Below are 20503 nucleotides of genomic sequence, written 5' to 3' on the forward strand. Positions count from 1 at the left end.
TAATTGCAATGGTATTGTTTATGTCAAAATGTGGTTATGTTAGTTATTATTTCGATATAGTTAGCTGCCAATGTAAGGAAGTATTATTCTTATCAAACTGAGGTTAGATTTAATAATGAAGAAGGATGATTTACAGATTTTCCAGTATCAAGGTGTCTTAACAAAATACGTATACCATTGTTAGAAATTAATTAGAGTAAGGTAATTTAATTCGATAGGAAGAATAAGTTGAGAATTATAAAAGAAGCTACAAATTGGACGTGGAAATAAAGGAACTAGAGAGGCATTTGAATATCTCTAGCTTCATTTTTTCACTTTATTTGGTATAATTTGACATTAATAGGTCAATCTTGGGTTCCGAATTTCTTAATTTAAGAACAAATTACATAATCGAGTTCGAAAAAAAGCTTTGTTTTATCATTTATTGTCAAACTTTTTTTCAGTAAATTTTTTTCGGTAATTGGCGGAACGGGTATTTTTGATTTTCTAACGGTAATATCTCCAAAACGTAATGTGATAGAATTTTTCTGACTTTGGATTCGAGTTCAGCATACAAAAAACCATTAGAAAAGTATACCCTGACTTCTATAAAAAAAAAACTTTTCGATTAGTGAAATCGAATAGGGCAGAAAAAAATGAACGGACTTAACATTGAATATTTGAAGATTTAAAAATGATATCAGTTTAATTGAAACGCAGTTAAAAAGAGACATATTTTAAATAAAAATAGAGCCATTATTTAAATTTTTACCGTTATTATTAACAGAGTTATGAGCCAAAACATAAGGGAGAGTACGTAAAAGTACGCTTTTTTTTCATAACTAATTAAGCTCGCAAAAACGAATAGCTCGATTAAAGATTTAAAAAAAACTTTTTTCTTACTATTTAGACCCCAAGGAACAATTCGACATCAAAAAATCTGGAGTGCAAGACACTTCGAGTATTGTCGCGTTCAAACGACCCGTGTTAGGTTGTGCCATTTGCGAATAGAAACACAATCCGAAGTCTCCTTAACAGCGAATTCAACATTTGGTGCGCGATAAGCTAGAGAAATACTAAGGTGTACTGACTTACACGTGTTCGTGTAACCAATACTTCATACCATTAGTTTGTAAGAATGAAGGGGTGTAAGGGGACTACAATTTACAGCTGACTCCCAACAACTGAGAAAAAAGCACTTGAAAAATATTTATATTTTGTGGTTTTTGAACAAATCAACTTAAAAGGAATGTTATATGGACTATGTTACTATGCATTGCCCACATCAGTCGATTTACTTTTTTTTAAATTATAAATTAAAAAAAGGTCACTGGGGTGTATGCGTACTATTTTTTTGTGAGGTGAATAAAATCTTATGTTTCTATAAATTTTAAACTAAGGGTAGGATGGCGAAAATAAAAGTTGGGCTAACCTGGGCTAACGTTAAACAAACGAACCATAGTGCAAAACCAACAGTTTTTACACTGAATAAAAAAATAATTTTTTTTATGATTTTTGAGGTGAAAAAAAAAAAAATATTCCGTTACTATTTTACAACCCAGATTTCTGGTGCTTGAGTTCATCGCAATAAACCCTGCTGCACGGACTACAAAAGATCACTCTAAAAATACAGAAAAATGTAGTTAACCAGTTTCGTCTGAAATTTGCAAAGTTTCCCTAAGGTTTAAAATTACCATTTTCGGCTGAGACTAATAAAATTTTGCTGAACTAAATCTAGTTTTGGCGGACTTTTACCAGTTTCTGCTCAAATTTGCCCATCAGATAAAACTGCTAGCTACAAATCAGTTTCTTTTGAGATTCAACAATAATTGTGAAAGTATAGATACAAACTCAGAAATGTCAAAATATAGCCAAAAGTTCAAATTTCAATTTTGTAAGTTTATTAATTTCTGCATTATTTAAAAAAAAAACTGTTTCCTAGTTTTGAAGAGCTTCTTTAATTCTTTTCAACTTCTATAAGTGATCTTTAGATAAAATTGAATTAAATTTCAACAAACTTAATTAACATCCTTCATTTCAAAACAAGGCAAAAATGCAATATTAAAAATTATTTCCATAATCCCTTTACAATCTGAATGACTCTTGAATCCAAATCCTTTATCATCCTTCCAAATTGTCATTCGGCCGGTGCCAAAAAAAAAAAACAACCAATCTTTTGTTTAAGTTGTTCAATGGGATATATTTTACAAAGTTCTCTTAATTTCCCTAACCTACAATAAGCAATGGCGGCCAACATTATAATGGGCACAGATTTATATGATACAAAAGAATTACAAAAAAAATAATAAAAAAAAATCCAGAATGTCCTTGCAAAATAAGGATAACAGATTCAAAAAAAAAAAAAAAAAAACATTACCTAACACTTAAATATATCTATAAAAATAGCATTTAGCCTTAATCCAAAGAGAGTATCTTTTTGCAAGCCAAATCCTTCGTCCATTGTTCAATGGGCCATCAACATCGATTTATCTTAGCCGTACACTCACACACAAACATAATAAAATACATATTCACATAGCTTTTTTGTAGTCCAGCTATAATAGAGAGAAGCAGGCAGCAGCAGAATCAGCATCTGGTAACATGGCAATTTATTCGGAATGGTCGTCCACTGTTCCCGTTCTCGTTGGCGATGTCCTTGCAACTATTGCTGGCTCTGAAGTTGTCGTTTCTGCTGCTGTTGGTGCTGCCGCCAACACCGTCACTTGTTGTCGTTTTATCCAGCAAAGGATATTGACCCACATGAATCCACAGACTCCCATGTAGATTACTCGAAACCTTGGTGGTATCATGATGAAGTTCGCCGTCTGTACCGGTAGCCAGAAAACACACGAGCGCACAAAAGTTGGCAGGAATTTCTCTCTCAATTCCATGAACGGGTCATCTGCATTCTCCATTAAGGACATTCCTTTAGGAACGCCACATTGCCGAGAAAAAAAAGCAGAAAAAAAAGAAGAAAAAATGAAAATAAAAGAAGGTTCAGTTCAGATTAAGAATGAAGAGGACAATAAGGAAACTAATATCGAACTGCCACCCACAGGACATCAGCCAGTCTCAACCAAGCCAGCCAAAGCAGTCTCATCGCTTTGCTATATCCTTTGCCAAGTTGTTAAGTCTTTTGTTGTTAATTTATGAAGGACAAGATGGAAGGAAGCGTTGGAATGGGGACAAGAGGCGAGGTTATATAAAAAGGATTGCACGGTTATAGCTGATACTGATGGAGTTAAGTGACTTTATTACCAGCTACTGCTTACCTGTATAGAAGACTGTCAAAAGGAATGGCGTCAGGACAAATTGATCGATAAGCAATTTCTTAACGATGATCGATTTGGTTGTTCCTGGGAAGGTACGGTCCAGCCATTTGTACCTTTAATCGGTCAATGGAAAGAAAATTGAATTATTAATCAATGGAATTGATAGGTAGCTGTAATAATAGAAGATAAGAAGACATTTTGAGCTTTGTCTATTTTAGGTGAACTAATTTTATTAATTATATTCCATTAGAGTTGAGCTGACTTGTGTTTTATATTGTGTGCTGCTAATTTATTTGTGCAAAGAAAAAGAAAAACAGAAATAAAGATTATTATATTAATTTAAGTGCGTAAAGTGATTTATTATTTTAAACATTTATATTTTTGGTGCTGAAAGTCATTAGTGATAATAAATTTGAAAGTTATGAAGTACAGTAGGTCATATTGTAGGTTAATGCTTAGTAGCTGGTTTTGAGTTTTTAAAAATAACCAATTTGCTAACTTTTAAAATTAGGGCTGATAAAGGTAAGATATTTTTACAATGTTAAAATTTAAAAAAATCCTATTAAAACCTGATTAAATTGATCTATTATAAACCCATTCCTAAAATCTTTCCATTCAAACAATTTAAAAAAAAAACGTGTAAAAACATCGTTAATCAACTTTTTTTTTTGTGGAATATGGGTAGTTAAATTTTTGATATCAGTTGATTTTCAACTGACCAAGACCATCAATATAAAATTAAAACTTTAAAGCCAAATAGACTTAAAATTAAAATGGTTATCCATTTCACTAATGATTGTAATTCACATGCAATTTATTTAAAGCTTTCATGGCGTTAAATTTTAATGCCCCATTTTAAATTATCCTACAAGGTTGCTAAATAAGTAACGTTATGATTAAATAGTTTATTTGGCCTAGTATTGACACTAAACCGTCTCCACGAAACATTTTGGTTTTGTAGGAAATGTACTAGGTATCAATAAGAAGAGTTCGATTTTCAAATGGTTATCCAATCATCAAAGTTTTTAGAACTAATTTATCAAAATTAAAAAAAATTCAACACTGGGTCGGACAAACTTGAGTAAAAGTTGCTTGAATTTTGAAAAATTTGGCGACTGTAGCAGGTAAACCTATAAAAAAAAAGAAAATAAAAAAAAAAACATGAATCTGTTTTTCAGAGGATAATTCAATATCTTAAATAGTTTGAGCTGTTAAAAATAATATGCAATTTGATTTCTTTTATGTAAGATAGATTTTTTTTCCAAAATCGTTGGAGCCGTATTTTAAAAACTTTTTTGTTAAAATATTTTTTTGAAAAAAAAAACTATTTTTAATATTAAGTTGATATGCAATTTTGTAGCAGTTTAATAAACATCTAAAACCAAATCTTAAAAAAAATCAATGTCCCGTTTTCGAAAGTTTGATTTTTCAAAACATTCAATTTTTATTTTTGAAATCCAAAAATAATTTTAGGAAGTTTTTTTTTTTTGATTTAGGTATATGATTTTTCATACGAAAAGCCGTTAAAATTTAACCAGATACAGTAAAAAGTTAAAAAAAAACCTTCTATGAGAGGTACCGTTAATAACGATTTGTTATATCCCTTGTCTAAAAACTAACAATTGAATTTATTAATCAAATTCGTTGGAGCCATTTTTGAGAAAATTAAACTTGTACAAAGTTGGTACCTGCAATACAAATTGCAAAAGCAGCTGCATCTTGTATGAACAAATATCATTTCCACTATAGCAAAAAAATATCAAGTGGTCACAATTATGAAAGATATAACTCTCGAATTTTTAAAAATATTTAAATTTTTTCAACATGCTCAAGCCAATTATCGTTCTTAAAGAGCATTATTTGTGAAAGAACAAAAAGTTTGGGGGGCAACAGATCTCCACTGGTGTTTTGAGGTTTTTCGCAAGTTTCTTGATTTAACATTGTGTACCTTGTAGTTAGTCTACCGTTATGTTTGATATACCAAATGAAAGGTAATTGTATCAGGATGCTCATAAAAGTTTAATAAAATTTCTATCTGCTCTTGGTCAAAAGTTATTACCTGTTGAATTTTAAAATTTTATTTTACCGTTATCTCAAAATTGTGTTTACAAAAATGATTGAAACTTCGCACACATATAGTTGTAGTCATGGTCTATAATTACTCCATATATTTTATTCCTGTATCTATTAAAGAAAAAAAGATAAAAATAAAAAACGATGAAAATCGATTAAAAACGGTCAAAAAACGTGTTTTTTAGAAACTTGTTTCTTCCGTTATTCAGTCAAAACTCACTAAATGATTCCAAATTCTTGCACATGTATGCATAAAGCCAAAACCTACATGTCCTATAAGTTTGAACGCTCCAAAAAAAAGCTAAAAATCAAAAACTACCCAAAAATACCCCTAAAAAACAAGGTGTTTTTCAAAAACTCATATTTCGAAACACAGAGTATAAGAAAAAAATTCGTATCAGACGCCTAATTTTTTTTCCTCGTCTTTCACCTGGCACCTTTAGAATTGTCAAAAAAAAATTCCTTTACCCAAAATCATCATTTTGTCATAGCCCCAACACGTGTACAACATTCAAACAAAACTTTATAGCTTAGTTTCAGAATTTTTTAGAATTTTTTCTAAAATGCAGTTATTCTTAAATTAATCTCATCTATCTATAAAAAAAAATTAATTCTCTACGACTTTGCGTTTAGATTTTAGCCCAAATTTCATCTTTCCGTTTTACCCCTGTTTACCCTATTAAATGACAGAATTTTTAAAAATCCTTCATTTGGATTAAGCTTAAGGTTATTTTCTTTCAAATAAGCTATAGATGATTTTTGTATATCTAATAGTTTATTTTTAATTTTGAATTGAAATTTTTTGCCGCACTGCGAAAGTGCGAGAGTGTAACGCTATAAAATGGCGTCACTTTTTTGTGGTGACTGAGATGGTTCATCGATTTATAAGACGTTATCACGTCAAAAATTGCAAGAAAAATGTGACTACGTTAGTTGATATCATTTAAAGAAGCAATCACAGTTATTGAATATTCGAAATATCTACACAGCTTTCACCATATGATTGTCAAAAAGCAATATTATAAAATCAAATTGTAAAATATCCACATATAATGCGAAAAACAAGTAAATATTATTTTATACATTTTTTCGAACTCACGTCATATAAAAAACCAACAGGTATGAACTTCAACTCTTAAATCTTCAAATAAGTTTTAAAATTACAAATGACATATTCAGTTAATTGAATAGTAAAAAAAAGTCCATTGATAAGAAAATTATATTTTTGCTTAGAAGAAAATATTACACATACACCCCGATGACCGTCACCCACCATTGTGATCGTCATCATCATAGTGAAAACAGGTCTGTCCCAAACTATTAGTGCACTGTCTAGCTTTAAGGAGGAAGGTACATATCGCACCCTCAGTGCAAAAGAGCGATAAGTCAAAAAATGACATTTTTGAGATAATGATGAGGAAATGTTGCTTTTTAAATTATATTTCTTTTGAAGGGCTTGTTGTTAACGTAAACGAAAAATTCGAAAGTTTATGACTGTTTTTATCCAATTCCTACTATATTAAAAGTCAAACTCTTTCCTAATTTAAATAAATTTATTTAAACGAAGATAGGAATAACTACAAAATAAACATAATGGTTCTTGTAATAGGGCTTTGACATTATGGAAATTGCTGTCCCATGGAAATTTATAGGAGAAAGTTTAGAGTCAGTATCTATTTTGCAGAAGCGTTTTCTCGAAATGAACTTTTTTGAGTTCTCGCTCTTTTGCACTGAGGGTGCGATATATAGACCAGTGCCAATAATTTTTGAAAATACAAAAATTAGGATAAATGGTATATGAAAGGGGAAAAATAAATTGCCCACAAAAAAATTGGGGGAAAGGGGGTGGGTGGGCGAAAAAGTGGGGTGGGTGTCAAAAATCATGGTTTTTTACGATTTTTGTCAAAATTAGACGTCGTATCGAAAAAAGTCAAATGCAAAAGTTGTAGGTAGTATAAATGATGTCTACAACTTTTACTCAAACTATTTTTTTCTATAACCTCAAAAATATTGAAAAAAAAAATTTTTATTTTTATTTTTTACAAAAATGGTTGGATTCTAAGAAAACTTGGTTAAAAATTACTTTGTTATGTTTTCTATCTATTAAAAATGTTTTTTGAGCAAAAAGTTAATTTTTGGATTTTTGACGAATTTAATTTGAAAAAATAGCCTATTTTTCAATCAAAAAAGTTACCGAAAAAATTTTTGATTTTTAAAAAGTTTGGAATGCAATTATTTAGTTTAATCCCGTTTTTTAAAGATTGTGTGGAAAAACTATACTTTTGTTTTAGAAAATATTGAGAAAAATTGAAAAAAACAAAAAAACGATTTTTAAAATTGATTTTTCCGTAAATGACAGTAATATTGGCGAGAAATAATTTTCCATAGAAACCAAATTATACTTTTCTAATGGTCATTGACCTTTTTAATTTGAATCAAGCACTAAAATAGCTCTAACGTGCAAAGTTTTTGAGATATTGAATTTTGAAGGTCCCAAACACTATTTTTCAGATTTTTGGCATGGTAATATGTCAAAAACGTGATGTGATAGATTTTTTCTTACTTCAGATTCGAGCTCAGCGCATAAAAAACCATTAGAAAAATATACCTTGATTTCTATAAAAAAAAATTGTTGACTAGTGAAATCGTACAGGGCAGAAAAAATCGAATGTCTTGTTCGATTTCACTAGTCAAAAAAATTGTTGACTAGTGAAATCGTACAGGGCAGAAAAAATCGAATGTCTTGTTTTAAAAATCGTTTTTTTGTTTTTTTCAATTTTTCTCAATATTTTCTAAAACAAAAGTATAGTTTTTCCACACAATCTTTAAAAAACGGGTTTAAACTAAATAATTGCATTCCAAACTTTTTAAAAATCAAAAATTTTTTCGGTAACTTTTTTGATTGAAAAATAGGCTATTTTTTCAAATTAAATTCGTCAAAAATCTAAAAATTTAATAGATAGAAAACATAACAAAGTAATTTTTAACCAAGTTTTCTTAGAATCCAACCATTTTTGTAAAAAATAAAAATAAAAAATCAAAAAATCGTATTTTTGCATTTTTTTCAATATTTTTGAGGTTATAGAAAAAAATAGTTTGAGTAAAAGTTGTAGACATCATTTATACTACCTACAACTTTTGCATTTGACTTTTTTCGATACGACGTCTAATTTTGACAAAAATCGTAAAAAACCATGATTTTTGACACCCACCCCACTTTTTCGCCCACCCACCTCCTTTCCCCCAATTTTTTTGTGTTCAATTTATTTTTCCCCTTTCATATACCATTCATCCTAAATTTTCCCACCACCCTTATGCTGCTAATAATTTGTTCAACTTTTACCTTCTGAAAACCGGATTGGCACTGGTCTAATATTCCATATTCAAAAATTGACAGAAAATCCTTCAAGTATTTATACAATAGAAATAATCCAATTAAGTCTTATTCAAATAATCGGAATTGACTATAAAACTTGATATCTATCAAATATTAAAATGCCTATAAAAACCTATCAAAAATTACTATAACCATACATTTTTGATATTGTCAAAAAGTGCATTGCCTTCTCCAAACCTATATGAACGTAACTTACAACACGAGGTATTGGAACTAGTTTTATCACCCAAAAAAGCTTTTTCATTACAAAATTTCCGCATTATACTTGCAATAGTGTATAAGCTACCAACTATAACACACTCACAAACTACTATACAGCTAGTGCCTACTACTATTATACCTCAATTGAATAGTTGAAAAAGCTTTTTCTTGTTTTTATTGTGTGCTCATTCACTTTTTCTAGTCATGCGTGCATAGAAACGTCAAAAATGCATTCACTGCATTTGTCATAAAGAAAAAAAAAAAACATAAAAAAAAACTCAACATAAACAAATCTCACACTCATAAGAAACAAACAAAAAAGGCTGGTCTTGAAACTGTATCAATTCATTTAAGTGCAATTTAAAAAGGTACACTTAAGGGTGTGTCATTTAAATTAAATCAAATTTAAAGCTTTTTTAACGAAAAAAAAAAAATAAATTAAAAAAAAAAAATTAAAAAAAAAAAAATTTAAAAATAAAAGAAAAAAAAAAAAAAAAGACAAACCATGTGTAGAGTGTTGGTGAATAGACAAATGTCCCCATAACGGCATACCGACCTATCGTTGGATAATCAATATCCTTTTGTTGATTTTTATCCTGCAGAAAATTATGTCAGTGTGAAACTTAACAAAAAAAATTATGCAATTTTTTTTTTGAATAAAAGTAATTTTTTACCACTAAAACACGTTTTGTCAAATACTGTTGAGAGTATTCAGCACCCACATAAAGACTGCCATAAATGACACTGTTGGTGATAAAAGGATGCTTTTTGAAAGCCAATCGTGCAGCCGAAAGTAGTTTTGACATATTCGTTCACAAAAATAAATTCCACTTCCAAAATGACAGTTACAGTTGTTATAAACCGGAAGACAACGAGACACGAAACAAATCAAAGACAAACTTTCCGTAACTAAACCTGAGAATGAACTGACGATTATGGAGAAAGCACGTTACTTGTCTGTAGTTTTTGTTTTTTTTTTTTTTAGTTATTTTATCTGTGAGACTATACAGTCCGAGCCCCTTGTTTGCGTCGAATGAATTTAAATTGAATGATTTAAAAAATGTGCCATCAAACCAACGTGGTTGTCGGTCATAGTAAATGGATGGAGTAATGGCATTCGAGGTCATTTAATTCTTGAAGTTCATTGTTTTTATCGTCATAACATAACAAACAACAAATTTCATTCAACCTAAATAATAAAAATTTATCGAGAGAAAGCTTTTTTAGAAGACTGTCGAGAGCTTTCATGGCAATACTGGAAATTTTGTTTAATAAATAAGAATTACATTTATTAAATTGGATCCAATAAAGTTGAATAACAATTTTATTTGTTTAAATTTTATGACCATTTTTTGATGGCACGTGTAGTCCCGGAGAAGAGGGTGTGTCTGTCTGTAAGTTGGAGGGGAACGAAGATTAAATAGATATAAATATAGTTGTAGCAATTCATGATAATAATGACGTTGCATGTTGCATTTTAGTGAGCTTTTATTCTTGAATCATGGGATTTCCCTGTCATAGATGATGCAGTTCTGAGTAGAAATTATTGTTGTGCTGATACTAGGGTAAAATTTAGACCTTATTTTAATGTCCATGGTCTTGAAATGGTGTAATTAGAAAAAGAATTGTAAAAATATCAATTAAAAAAAATGCATTTCAAATAAAATAAATTGCACGACTGGGGTCGCACGTACTTGCTCTTATGCTTAAAGTAACTATAATGTTAAAGCTTTTTATTCAAGAAATTTAAAATTCGATATCTTGAAGAAATTTCATAAGTAGTATAAAAAAATTAAATCTGTTTTTATAATTAATAAAACTCCGTTTTAAAATATCTTAAAAAAAAAAACAAATATGTCATTTTATTTCTTGTATAAAAAGGTATTTTTAGAAAAAAAATTTTGAAAATTGTAGGAGCCGTTTTTTAAAAAAATAATTTTTTATATATAAAATTTTTTTAAAATTTTTCAAAAAAAAAGTTGGTATGCCATTTTGAAGAAATAATTAATTTACACATAAAAACTAAATTTCAAAATTTTTCATTGATCCGTTTTCAAAAAATTGATTTTTCAAAAAAAATTTTTGAAATATTTTTTAAAAAACCAAAAATGCGTTTTTTGAAAATTTTCTAAAATTTTAATATTATCTTTACTTACACACTTTTGTATAAAAATTTTCATTTAAATCGGGTTAATTTTGTACGAGATATTCAGAAACGAAAAAAACCGTTCTATGACATGTACCGTTAATAACGGTACAAAAAATATTTTTTTTATTTAAAAAGTTGGCCCTTATGTGTAGTATTACACACAAAAATTTTAATCAAAATCGTTAGAGCCGTTTTTGAAAAAAATTAACTTTTCTATTTCCGTTATATGGCAGGTACCGTTAGTTTTGGTCATAAAAAAAAAATTTCAATTTCCCCTCTAGGGAATCACCAAAAACTGCTAACTACCAAGTTTGAAGAAAATCACTTCACTCGTTTAGGCTGCAGCTCCAGATAGAGACAGACGGACAGACAGACAGACAGACAGACAGACAGACAGACAGACAGAATTGCCGGACCCACTTTTTTGGCATTCTCCATCATGGTAATGTCATGTAAAATTGTTATCTCGAGTTCGATTTTTTTTACGAATCCTAAACTTGCCCTATAGTACCTATATCGCAAGTAAAAAATAATTACCTATTGCAAATATAAAAAATTCTCGAAAACGTTTGTTAAAAAAATTATGCATTAAAAAATATTTTTATTGCAACTGAAAAACAATTTCCTTTGAAAATGAAATTTTAATTGTAAATAAAAACATTTTGTATTAAAAAAAAATTATATTGCAAACAAAAAATTTTCTTCGTTGAAAAAAATAAAACAAAAATTCAACAAAATGTATGCATTACATGTTTTTTTTTCTATTCATCGAATTTCTTAATATTTTGGCTATTTGATCATACATAAGCTATTTCCACTACAGTATTGAACACCAAATAAGCCAATATTAAATGTACACATTTTGCATTGAATTTTTGTTTTTTTCAATGCAGAACATTTTTTAATTGCAATGAAATTTTGTTTAATGCAAAATATTTTTATTTCCAATGAAATTTTTTTTTAATAAACATTTTTTTTTTTAGTTGCAACAAATATTTTTTTTAATGCATTTTTTTTTTCATTTGCGAATAAATATTTTTTTTTTTAATTTGTAATGGAAAACAAATGCATTAAAAATAATAATTTTGTACTACTCTGATTAGAACACATGAACTGTTTTTTTAATTCTGGTTTTAGATACCTATATGGTTCGGGAAAAAAAGTGAGTAAAAACACTGAAACGAATTTTTTGTTGAAATAAATTTAAACAAGAATTTTTTCCAGATAACTTAAATGCTACACTTCCCATTTGGCATTTGTAGGTCTAAAAATCTTGCGTTTAAAAATATAATAATATATCTTTTTTTTTTTTTTAAATTGATCACAATTAATAAATCAATTAAAAATGCAACATAAATATCTCAAACAGTGTTTTATTTCCCCAACACCTTAGACCAACGATATCATTTTCGTTACTGACAACGACAACTATCTAGACTTGAAAACATCGACAAGATTGTTTTGTTTTGCTTTATATAAATAAAAAAAAATTATAATCTACTATCGTTTCGGCGGTGACGGTAACAATTAAGCTGGTATCACACGAACAAATATTTGTCTATTTTTGATATGAAAATACAAAAAGAGGCAACCGAATTACAAATTTTATTTATTTAAGATTTATGTATGTAATTAATAGGTAGGTACCTACATACGAGTGCAATTACATAAATACAATATGAACAGTGATTGAAAAATTATTAAAAGAAGAATTTTATTTTAATATTTGAAAAAATTAAGAAAGAAAAATTCGCAAAAACATCATTTTAAAAGGTTTTGGACTTCAAACGAAGTACAAATTTCATTTGATTTCTTGCATAGCAAATAGTTTTAAGAAAATATTTGATACCTACCTGAATCCAAGATCGAATATCTTTTTTTTTCATCAATCAATCTAGCACCTTTTCGTAATCTTCATGCTACTTTTCTTCAGTGTACCAAATTTCATGACTTTTCGTCAAGAAAAAGATATGCAAATGATTTTTAGTGCGAAAAACTTTTTTTTTTATAAATATTGCGATTTCATCATACAGATAAAAATTTTGCTTCTATAGGGCCTATCCAATAATATCCTTAATTTGGATTTGTCATAAACACGTTGGACGAAGAGTTCAGTAAACAATTTCTGTCGTTCTATTTTGAAAATCAAATTACTCATTTTTAATTCACCAAACTCCCAAAAATACACTTCATTTCACACTTTTACTTCCTTACAGTTTTTAAAACGGCAAACGGGAAAAAAGTTTGATTTCAAATAACTTAGCAACCAGGCCTAAAAAAACTTTTTTAATTTCAATCATGCACCGAAAAAAAATTTGATAATAACAGCTATCAAATTAACATTTTTCAATGTCAAAAGTCGTCCAACAATTAAAATATCAATTTTGATATTTTATCATATCATTTTGACATTTTTTAATTTCAGGTGGGATAGTGAAAATTTCACTTTGACAATTAAAATATCATTTTGACATTTTTTTAAGTTAAAGTGGATAGTGAAAATTTCACTTTGACAACTAAAATATCAATGTTGACTAGATTTTACGTTTTAGTTTATTATAATGAAACCTATTGCTTTCCTTTTCATTTTTATTATTTTTATTATTTTAAAAATTTTCTTTTTTTTTTCAAAACAGGGGGAAAGGGAATATTCTTTACAAAATAATGGTGATATTATTTTTTCTATTATAGGTGATATAATTGTTTTGTTATTTTCTCCCAAACTATGTGAAGTAAAATCTTAGTGCTGATCAAATTTTCTCAGTAAAAGACCTTTTTTTTGATGTCTCACTCGATGGTCGATGCATTTTGAAGATTTAAAATTAACAAAAAAATAATTTTTTTTTTTCAAAAATCACAACAATTTTTGAATTTAACTCAGAATTTAGTTAAGCACCATTCAGGTTTATGCAAGTTGGCATAACTTTAGCTTGAGTTTCTAACAAACATTCAAAAATTATTGCAAGCAATTGTTTGATATTTTTTTTTATCAATTTTTTTTTGTTAGAATATACTTGAATTATGATTCTGATTTATCTATAAAATTTTCGCAGGTTTAAAAAAATTCCTGTTTTAAATGTCTGTTTTTAGTTTAATAGAGTGTGAACAAATTGAGGCCTCTTTTTCTACTATTTATACATGTAATTTATTAGATTCAAGTTTGAACCAAATATATGCCCGAAAACAATTCAACACTTTTCCGGAATTAAAGGCATCAAATTGTCTCTAAAGGTCAATATAAAAATATAGGTACTTACACATACGTTGTTAGTCTACAAAAGCTACCTTAAGTCGTAAATCTTAATATCTACTTAAAATGAAATAACTTCCCCTATAAACAAAGTCAACACTGTGAATAAAACATAACCCTTCTTTTAGTAGACAAACTACATAACACGCAGTAGTTATTTTTTTTTTCATTTCTTTAAAAATACTTCACCTTTTTCTACGTCCTTCTAAATAATTAACCATCAGAAGCTGCATGTGTGTTCTTTCCCCTATAACAGTTGCATGCAGCATGCATAAGAAAATGAAAATAAATTCCATTTCGCTTGAAACATTTCAAACATAGAAAACTTTGACAGGAAGAAAAGAAAACAAGTCGACTTAAGTCATACTGCGGCAAATAGTGCATATTATCCTTCCGTTGATGGTTTGAACAAGAAAAAAATAATAATAAAACAAAAAAGTAGTAGAAGAAGAAGAAGAAGTAATAAAACAGTAAAACCACCTTCTAGACGACGACGACGACAACCTTAAGTATCTTGCGGTGTAACTTTATCACATGCCGCACGTAGAGCTTATAAAATGGTAAAACTTTATGAAAATTCCACCTCGACATTCTTTCTCTCCCGTGTGTCTCTCCACCAAGACAAGTGATGATAGTGGTGTAGACTCGTCGCCCTAGCGACCGCAGAAATTTTCAAAATCTATGAATGGGCGGGAATATCCTAACGAAAGACTGCGATGTGTCAAAATTGAGGTACAATGCTAATTTTGAAGGATACCTCTTCAGCGCCGACTTTAACTTATTCTCCCGCCCTTTTTCATCTCGTCCCTCAATCAGCCATAACACAACAACATAGATATCAGATTATTCTTCTGTCAATTGCTTCGTTAATTTTTCGCATAGATTTTACCTCCCTCCATCATCTTGCTCGTGCTTTACCATCTTGAAGGCTTAAAATTCGATAAGGCACTTGTGAGTCGAGGCGAGTCAAGTTGTGTGTCGTCAATGGCAACTTTGACTATGACGACGATGAAGACATCGTCTTTGTTGGTTCCTTTGATCCACTGTGTGAAGAAGAAAGACGAGGGGTGTTTGTGGAAAAACTTTGTCACTGTTTTCCGATATCAAGACTCTATCTCTCTTAATTCATAGTGAAAGTTTGTCTGTCCTCTTTCTTGGGCGATGCATATACTCGAAGAATTGATAAGGTGCTTCAATGGGTTTTTTTTTTAAATTATTTTTTTGAAAATATTCAATTTTGAATATTTCAAGGCTGTCACAGGGGGATTATTGAAATTATTTTGAATCAAAGGTGTTCACCAAAAATTGTGACAACCAGTGTACAGTTAACCACATTCTTGCCATTTAGGCTTCAAGGTGAAGATTTATTGAAATGTCGCCCTGTCGAATTGTCGCCTTATCGCCATGTCACCATGTCGCTATGTCGCCCTGTGGCTATGTCGCACAATGGGCCCAAAGGACCATTTGCGTCTCAAAAATGGTTTTTATGAAATTTTAATTTTTGGTAATTTCTTTACGGAAATGAATCAAGGGAAAGTCAATCTATATGTTTTCATTAAAAATTGATTTTTAAAATGAGTTCCTCTATTACAAAATTGTATCTGAAGTCTCCACTTGAAAATACTTTGTTTGAGTAACAAAATAAACCAAATCTTCACGATATGTTTTCAAAACTATATTTGAATAAATTATATAAGTGTTGTATGTCGTTGGAAACCTTATTTTAACTGCTATTTATATTGCTGAAAATAAAAATTTTTAAAAATATATTTTTAATTAATATTACTTTTTTCACACAATAATCTTTTATTTGCAGTTTTTAAATTTCGAATTGAGTTTTAAATGTTTCCGCTGTCTTCCGCTGTCTACTTTTTTTCACAAATTTGTTCTTTGGTTTATGTACTAAAAGATACAAAAAGAATTGGCTGCTTTTATCTGCTTTTCTTTAATAGAGAACGATATATCTGTCGAAAGACATAGTACAAAAAAAACGTATTTTGGTGCATCCTGACCTGTTTCAATAACATATCTTGAGTTCTATTGATCGCACTGTCAAGATTGATGTCTTCAGGCCTTGAGGAAATGTTTGAGCATCAGTCCTTATATTCAGAATGTGATTTTGTGTTATTTTAGCCTACTCACATTAATTGGAAAACTCGCGATATTTAACCAGACTTTTGAATTCGTTATTAGAACGCATAAGGCTATAAAACAATAAAACTGCATTCTCAAATCTAGGTTATACGCTATACCTCAACTCCCAAAATTTGCTGTGGGCTCTTAGACTTAGTATATGCAACCGAAATTGAAGATATTTGTATTTTGAACATGTCAGTCATTGTACTATTAGAAAAAGTCTAAGGTAGCAGAAAAATGTTAGAATTTAATATTGTAATTGTTGAAAAAAATTTCATCTATGGAAAAAGTTAGATAGAGATTTTATTTACTGACTTTGATTTTACTCGAAGATTTTCAAAAGAGCCGTTTAAAGTATATAATTAAGAAGGATTTTCGTGAAAATTGATAACCATTTTTTTTTTGTGCTTTCTTTTTTTTGCTCTTTTCTCAAAAGCGTAGTTTTTCTACTATTTCACTTTGCCTTACAAACGACTTTATTTAAAATGAGTATAATCAATATTTTTCTTATAATTTTTCAATAAAATAGCTTTAATTTCAAATAACGTAACACAAACAAACTATATGTATTTTTTCTTTATTTTATACTCATACACCAGTTTTATCTTATTTTGCAAAATTTTAGAAAATAATCTTTTAAGATACAGAAGTTACAGATTTTTGAGACGTTCTAGCCTAATCAAAATCGTAGTTTTTTTTAGCTTTGAATAAACGTTTAATACTTAAATAAAAATATTAGCTAAAAAAACAGTGTGTCAAATAATTTATTAAACATTTCAGGTAATACATTCCTAATTTGTTTTAATTATTTTCAGACGCGAAGAAATGACAGATTTTTGGAACGCCATAGTCGAGCCAAAATTGTACTTTTTGAACTTTGCTTAGCTTTTCAAAGCTCAAAAATAATTTGCATTTAAAAAAAGCTACGCTCAATGATTTCTGATACATTAAAGATTATATGTTCCAAATTTGGTTTAATTATTTCAGGAGACAAAAAAGTTACAGATATTTTAAAATACCCAAATCAAGCGAAAATCGTACTTTTTGAACTTTGACTAATTTTTAAAAGCTTAAAAATAATTTTAATTTCAAAAAAAAGTAAGTTGAATGATTCGTTATATATCAAAGGCATTATGTTCCAAATTTGAAGCAATTATCACAAAAGACAACAAAGTTACAGATTTTTGAGACGCCTAAGGCCATATGGGCCCACTGTGTGTCGCCTTGTCGCTTTGTCGCCATGTCGCTATGTCAACTTGTCGCCATGTCACCATGTCGCCTTGGCACTATGTCACCTTGTCTCATTGTCCATATTTTTTCTTGCCTCCTTCTTGCCATTTGAGGACAGAGCGACAGAATTAAAAAGCGACAAGGCAACAGGGCTGCAAGGTGACACTCAGAAAAGGAGTCTAAAAATTTTCTTTTTTGGCTCCGTCCCTGCAAATCCGAATTTCATCCTTTTGGTTTCATTCTTTATACAAAGACATCTCTTTCTAGCTTTTATCTTTGAACAAAATACTTACATAGGCTTGCGGAAAGACACACAGAAAAGCGACATACCTCATTCCAATGTCCCAATGCCTGGTGATAATTATTCTATATCAAAAAGTTTTCTCCCACTGATACTCCTCTCTATGCTCTCTTGTCTTTATCTCGCTCTAAACTGATTATCAAAGGAATTTTTCAAGAATATAATGATGCCGATATTGGAGGAGTTGTGTGTTTGTGTGTTGGGTGTGTTTAAAGGGGGTAATTTCATTCGAAGGAAAAAGGCTTCCTTTTTCTTGTTTTCGTCGTCGTCGTGCAATGGCACAACTACCTTAAGCTTAACGTAATCGAGTTCAATTATGCATGACTTTGAAGGAGAGAGGCTGTTTGTCATCTTCTCTCTTCCCTAAGCGAACCTTTTTTAGAGGTTCTCCTCTTGTTGAAGCTATTTTATAAGGATAACGTGCTGCTGATGAGTTGTGCGAGGGGGGGGGAGGGGGAGACAAAGAAGTGCGATCGAAACTAATAAAACTTTATCGAGTTTCCGCCGGTAAAGCAGGAAGAATATCTAATAATAATTCTTCCAAAGGAGCATATTGTTCCAACTTCTGTGTAGGTGGCGCTGCTGGTGGTAGTGGTAGCACCTGTTTTATATCCTTTTTTAAAAAAATTGTGAGCCTGTTGCAGAATGCACATCAGTATCCCCGCCTTAAGGAGAATTCTTTAGATGGTGCAAGTTTCTTTTAAGCAAATAAAGTGAATTAGAAAAAAGGAAATGATAACTAATGACATTACGACCATAGTATTTCCTCTCTTTCTCTCATCTGTCATTTTTTTCTCTCTTTTTTTTTGTCGAAATAAAGTGTCAACAGAAGAAGAATGGCGCAAAAGTTCTTTTGTTTCCATGGAAGTTCTATAAGAGATGCAAATAATGCACTTTTGTCAGTGGATTGGGGCTTGGCAAAAATAACAAAAAAAAAAGTTAAAATAATGGCGTATTCTTTCTTAAACTTCTATACTCCTTCTTCTTCTTAAGTTTTTGTTGGGAAAAGATATTCCTTCTCATCAAGGAAGTTTCTTAATTTTGTTTTTTAATTGAATTAAATTTCAAAAAAAAAAAAAAAATAAAAAAAAAAAAAACAGAGAAGCAGCAGAAAAGATTAAGATTAAGAGAGAGACAATTATTTTGGCTTTAGCCATTTTGTGGTTAATTTAGTAAAATTTTTGAAGTTTCAGAGAAAATTCCATTGGATAGTAATAAAATTTTAAGAAGTTTGTTGAACTCTTTTTGGACAATTTTATGACATGAAATATTTAAAATCTTAAAAGGTTTCTAACAAAATGAAAGTTTGATTTGATAATAATTTTTAGAGGTTTTCAACAAGAAACCTTTTGATTAAAAGACATTTTGGTAAGAGCTTTTTGTATTTTAACTTGTCAGAGCTGCTTTATAATTGAAAATAGTAAAATGATCAAAAAGTTAAAAGAATAATTTTTAAAAACTGTCATTTTTAAGCTCATAGATTTTAAGTATGGAATCAGAATGAAGTCCACTATAAACGCTCCTTAAAATTCAATTAGTAAACTGAATTTTCTCAAATGTTGATCATATTTTTTGGGACTCAATTATTATAATTTACCCAAAACATTTTTCTTTATCTTTCCTATTTATAAGGTTTTCTAAATAAAATTAAAATTACAATTGTGAATGAATCTTTATAAGGAAATAGTTCGAAATGACACTAAATGTCAAAGTTCATATATAATGAAATAATGAAATAATGTAATTTTTTAACCTTCAAAATATTATAAGGTAATTTTTTAAAAAACCCTACTCGACACCATACTATTTTACCCCACTCAAATAAAGCTAAAACTTATTATAACGTTAATAAATTGAGTTTTATTTTAAACTAAAAATTAAGATTTTTAAATTCGATACGACACAATACAGAGTCATATACAAAGTTACAAAGAAAATTTAAGTTATAACTTATAAGTTATCTGGCTCAAATGTTCTTAAGCCACTTAAATTTCAGTTTTTGAATTGACTGGAAGCTTGGGTATATTTGATGGAATAAAATAAAAATGAGAACTTTTGGTTTAAAAAAAATGTATTAAAATAATTTATTAAAAACAATCATTTCTTATGAAAAAAGTGAAAAAATCATCACTCAAAAATTCATTTTTTTTTTATATAACAACCTATAATAAATTTTATACCACTAGATTTTATGCACTAGATCAAAAGATATTATCTGTTAAAAAATAGAACTTTATTTTACCGTTATCTCAAAATTGTGACTAAAAAATTGATTGAAATTTTTCACAGATGTAGTCCTGTCTATTATCTATCTACAATATAAATTTCATTTATTTATCTGTTGAAGAAAAAAAGATAAAAATAAAAAACGGTTAAAAAAGGTCAAAAAACTTGGGACAAAAAAACTTCTTTTTCCCGTTATTCAGTCAAAAAATAGTTTGAAATACCAATTTTTTTGCACATGTATGCGCACAGTCATAGACTACATGTTTTATAAGCATGAGATTTTTTGAAT

The 20503-nt window shown here is 29.2% G+C and overlaps 1 protein-coding gene across 1 annotated transcript; it reads right to left on the reverse strand.

Moving 5' to 3' along the window:
• Window positions 1–2153: 2153 nt before the first annotated feature.
• On the reverse strand, window positions 2154–9981 carry LOC129919598 (mpv17-like protein). The gene is made up of 4 exons (XM_056000537.1): window positions 9597–9981; window positions 9427–9518; window positions 3252–3364; window positions 2154–2905 (listed from the first exon to the last, which is right to left on the reverse strand). The coding sequence occupies exons 1-4, from the start codon at window positions 9726–9728 to the stop codon at window positions 2589–2591; spliced, it is 654 nt and encodes a 217-aa protein (XP_055856512.1). The 5' UTR covers window positions 9729–9981; the 3' UTR covers window positions 2154–2588.
• Between the last annotated feature and the right edge of the window lie 10522 nt (window positions 9982–20503).

This window comes from Episyrphus balteatus, chromosome 4 (genome assembly GCF_945859705.1).
Source record: "Episyrphus balteatus chromosome 4, idEpiBalt1.1, whole genome shotgun sequence".
Lineage (NCBI taxonomy): Eukaryota > Metazoa > Arthropoda > Insecta > Diptera > Syrphidae > Episyrphus > Episyrphus balteatus.